The sequence below is a fragment of the Triticum aestivum genome, chromosome 3D (assembly GCF_018294505.1).
Source record: "Triticum aestivum cultivar Chinese Spring chromosome 3D, IWGSC CS RefSeq v2.1, whole genome shotgun sequence".
NCBI lineage: Eukaryota > Viridiplantae > Streptophyta > Magnoliopsida > Poales > Poaceae > Triticum > Triticum aestivum.
The window spans coordinates 53,894,779-53,898,701 of record NC_057802.1 but is presented as its reverse complement, the minus strand read 5'-3'; the positions used below and the strand labels follow the sequence as shown (position 1 = coordinate 53,898,701).

General features: G+C 42.1%; 1 protein-coding gene across 3 annotated transcripts; it reads left to right on the top strand.

Annotated features, from left to right (window-relative positions):
* Window positions 1-227: 227 nt before the first annotated feature.
* Window positions 228-3,685, top strand: LOC123077352 (uncharacterized). 3 transcript variants are annotated; one of them, XR_006436537.1, is made up of 4 exons: window positions 228-826; window positions 1,417-1,515; window positions 2,084-2,277; window positions 2,777-3,685. XR_006436537.1 is itself a non-coding variant. In XM_044499632.1 (3 exons), the coding sequence occupies exons 1-3, from the start codon at window positions 529-531 to the stop codon at window positions 2,173-2,175; spliced, it is 489 nt and encodes a 162-aa protein (XP_044355567.1). In that variant the 5' UTR covers window positions 228-528; the 3' UTR covers window positions 2,176-3,685. The 3 variants fall into 3 exon arrangements, 1 of the variants encoding a protein (XP_044355567.1); XR_006436536.1 differs by having other exon boundaries at window positions 2,084-2,910; window positions 3,225-3,685; XM_044499632.1 differs by having other exon boundaries at window positions 2,084-3,685.
* The last annotated feature ends 238 nt before the right edge of the window (window positions 3,686-3,923 follow it).

The following is a 3,923-nucleotide window of genomic DNA, read 5'->3' as shown; positions in this document are numbered from 1 at the left end:
CAACGCACGGGTCTTTTGCTTGCTAGTAATAATAAAGCACGGGTTGGGTGTGGTGGGTTCACCGTCATGATAATTTTGCGAAAAAGTCCTTATATTTTTTGTTTATTGAACCTGCGGTTCATGTTTAAGTGAGGTCAAAGGAAATAACGATTCGCTCGTCAAAGCATATGCCATCGGAGTGGACAGAATTTACAGAGCTTCTGCCACCGCCTGGTGAGAAAAACGATTCGTGCCTGGTTGTCGAACGAGCCGCCAGCGTGATTTTTCCCTGACCCCTGCCAACCCTAGCCGCCGCACAAACGCCAATCGCCGCCGGCTGTCGATCGCTTCCCCGCGTCCCCTCGCGTGTCCTTCGCCTCCCTCTGCTCGAGGCCTCCCCGTCTCACGCTGCCAAGAGCGACTCCTGGTCTCAGCAGCCGCCCTCACCTCCCTCTCTCTCCAACCAACCCCGCTCTCCTCTCGCATCACACAGGCGGCGGCTCAACATATCCTGCCGGGTGTGGCGTATGTGGCATCTGTGTTGTGCTTATGTGCGTCCGTGTTTATGTGTGTGGCCTTCTACAGGCAGAGGAAGTCGATGGTTGCAGGCAGAGGAGGATTACGATAGTTCCCTTGCTCTTTGCCAGAAAAACTGATAGTTCTTTTGATTTGTTTTGGTCTGGATTAGTACAAAAGTGCACTGATATTTGTTTTGTGGTGCAGGAGCTTCAAGACAGCAGGTTTAGCAGGGATCAATTGCAACCTTCGTTTAGCTTCTGTTATGTGAACCAATTTGTGATGGCTTCTAAAAGCACATGGCTGGTACAGAGCAAATTTTACACCAGAGGTATGTAATGACTCGACCCCTCTCAAAAACAGCCATGCTGCTTTGGTTGTGAACTTAATGGTGGACAGTAGTTGTTTTTTATGTTACTGTAGTTGTTACACCACTGGATGATCGATGAATTCAATTGATTTTCCTTTGTTTCCGTTCCTTTATTTTTTCTGAAAAATGTTGCTACTTCCAATTACAGTTTGGAAGATATGCACTGGAGTCTTTAAACCAACTACGTTTTCTGTTTTAATATGTATTTTGCATTATGTTTCAGCCAATCAGCCATACAAGCCCCTGATTCAGTATATTTTTTCTGAAAAATTGTTGTCTAGCCAAGGATTGAAGCAAGAAATTTAATGTTGCTGACTACATATACCTAAACATGGTGGCTTGAACTTGGTTACAGTAATTCTTGGACATGATGCTGGAGTAACTCTTGAATTTTATATTCTGTTCTTTCTTCAGTTATCAATTAGCATAATTGCATACACATGAATAGATATACTAATGCACCTAGCAAAATAGAATTATGAGGTGTATTTAGTGGAGTGGATTAATTGGTTTTGACGTCAATGTAATATACTGTATCGTCGACTTCGCAGCCGTCGTCTCCGTCGACTTTGCCGCAAGACAATCTGCCATCACCTCCGCCGACTTTGCCGTAAGATCATCAGCCGTCGCCTGGACCTACTTTGGCGCAGGTACTTTTGAAGCATCTGATGGGTCTCATCTGTTTGTCAATTCATCAGTTTACTGTAGGAAATATAGCTCTTGCCCACAGTAGACATTTTTTACATATATATCTATATAATTCTGTTGCTGTATGATCATGTAGATGCTGTAGGTATGCTAGGTGAGTACTAAGTGCTTGCAAGAGTAGATGAATTAGTACAGATCTTTGATACATGTAGTTTTTGGAGGCACAACTTTTACATGTCACTCACGTCCTAATTGAGAAGTAGTCTGTACTATTAATTTATTTCTAATGTGCTTCATGAAGTTTTTAGTAAGGGGAGGTGATGTGCGCCAGGTATGTGGTCGAGGAAGTGAACACCAGTTTCAGCTATGTAGTGTTGTGTGATGAATGAGAATGTTTCATAGTTTATTATTAAGATAAATCTTGCTTACACTTTTACTTCACATATATTGTTGCTTAACTCTTTTCCAAACTACATACTGTATGTGGATTTTTTTTCCGGGGATAATGTATGTCGACTTCTGCGGACAAACTACATATATTCTGTATGAGCTCAAATAGGATGTCTACAGGACCTGAAGGAAAGCGGCAACAAAAGCAAGAACCAAAGGCGCAGTCGCGCAAGGTCGAACCATCCACAAAGATCCTCTTCCTGCAGCTATGACAACTGTGGCAAGACCTTTGTTGATGTGGCTGCCTTGAGGAAGCATGCTCATGTACATGGCGAGAGAGGCAATATGTTTTTTAGGAGCCTGGCTATTTGAAGGTACCTCTAGCAAATATTCATACCTTACGCCTTTACCAATTCATACACTAACCGGTGGTGAACTTACGTGTTTACTAGCATTGACAAACTTTTCAGTAATTTCATGGTTTATTTTAACGGACCTTTCTCTGTTGTGCATAGTTGATATTGATATATCCATCCATCCAATCCACGATGAGTGTTGAGTGATTAATCCTGCACAACCAATAATTCAGTTAATTTAATCCTACTAGATATATACTCCATCCAATTCACAGTGAGAATTTTAAGAACCCATAGGCATCAAAGTCTTGGTCTTTTTTCCTGTCCATGTGTAGGCACAAACAGTACTCCAGCTCGGTCGGATTAGATATAAGTTTGGTCTCTGCCCGAGCTCCAACTGCTGCTTGGATTTCCTTTTTTTCCTCTCATGCAACCGCAGATACCATCTGACGCCTTTTCTTTTCGTGATTGAATGCTGCTAATTGATTTCATCATATGACCATTGTTTCTCGGTTAGGGGCCTGTTATACATTTTTTAGCTTGACGATGTCGTGGTCGCCCCACCGATCAAATCCCCGCACACACGCAACAACTCAACTCTACAGTTTGTACGCCACCACCGCCGCTTGAGCAGCCCAGCGAACGATTTAGGTAATGTATCTGTATAGGATAATCCTCCATTACCATGCACAAAGACTTCGATTTAATTTTAGATCAGTTTAGGTCAGCGTGGTGATGCTCAGCATAATAAGGTGTTGTGTTGTTATATTGAAATAAATGATTCAGCAGAGGTGAATGGTCTCTCTGACTGATGTTGCCAGCTGCATCACATACTTGCTAGCTTCCCAAATGCAGTGTGCAATGAGTACTTTCCACATGTAGCAGTGAAGACACTCATTTTCAGAGCAGCTATACTCGCATGTGCCCTGAATCATTTAATTGCTTTAATTCTTGAACAAATGTAGGTTGGTTCTCTTGCTTTTTACCATGGTAACTTTGTAAACTTCAGAAGGCATAAATTTGGCAGCACACTCACTCGCTCAACAATGAGCACCGGAGTCTAAAGCTTTGCCATTGACTGAAGAACATCAAGGTCTTCATTACATGATTATTAGTTTCTTAAATATTTGTGTAACATCAGAGTACTTTTTAGTTACAGATTTGGCAATACCCAGGACATTATTCTCCAGTTCAACTATTGGCTTTCAATGTGGCAGTGTGAGCCATTGTTGCTATCACAGGATCATGTGGCACGTATTTGGTTTTTGTTGAAATATGATGGAGATGGCTCTTTTGTAGTTAGATGTGACTGCCACTCTCATACCAAATACTTTCATGATGAAATGCAGTTGTTGCAAACATGAGTGAAGATGACTGTACGTGGCATATGTATGATACAGTCAAAGAAAGTGATTGGCATGGCAAGTTTACGTGAGAAACAGTTTAAGGAATTGCATGGAAGATGTTTCAAGAGTAAAGTAAATGTGTGAGAGAAGATTTATGAGCACCAACACTACTAGGGAAAACCTTATACACAGAACTTTAGCTGTAGCGCGTGTCAAAAAAGCGCGCTGGTGCTAAGTAGCAGTAGCGCGCTGCTGTAAACCGCGCTGCAGATACAATTGTAGCAGTAGCGCGCCTGAAGATAAAAGCGCTGCTACTAA

Excerpts from the sequence above, each read along its gene's own strand:
- LOC123077352 (XM_044499632.1), top strand. The coding sequence starts at position 529 with ATGTGCGTCCGTGTTTATGTGTGTGGCCTTCTACAGGCAGAGGAAGTC. Across the intron at positions 827-1,416 it reads GAGCAAATTTTACACCAGAG|CCGTCGTCTCCGTCGACTTT; the intron begins GTATGTAATGAC and ends TCGACTTCGCAG. Across the intron at positions 1,516-2,083 it reads CTGGACCTACTTTGGCGCAG|GACCTGAAGGAAAGCGGCAA; the intron begins GTACTTTTGAAG and ends GGATGTCTACAG.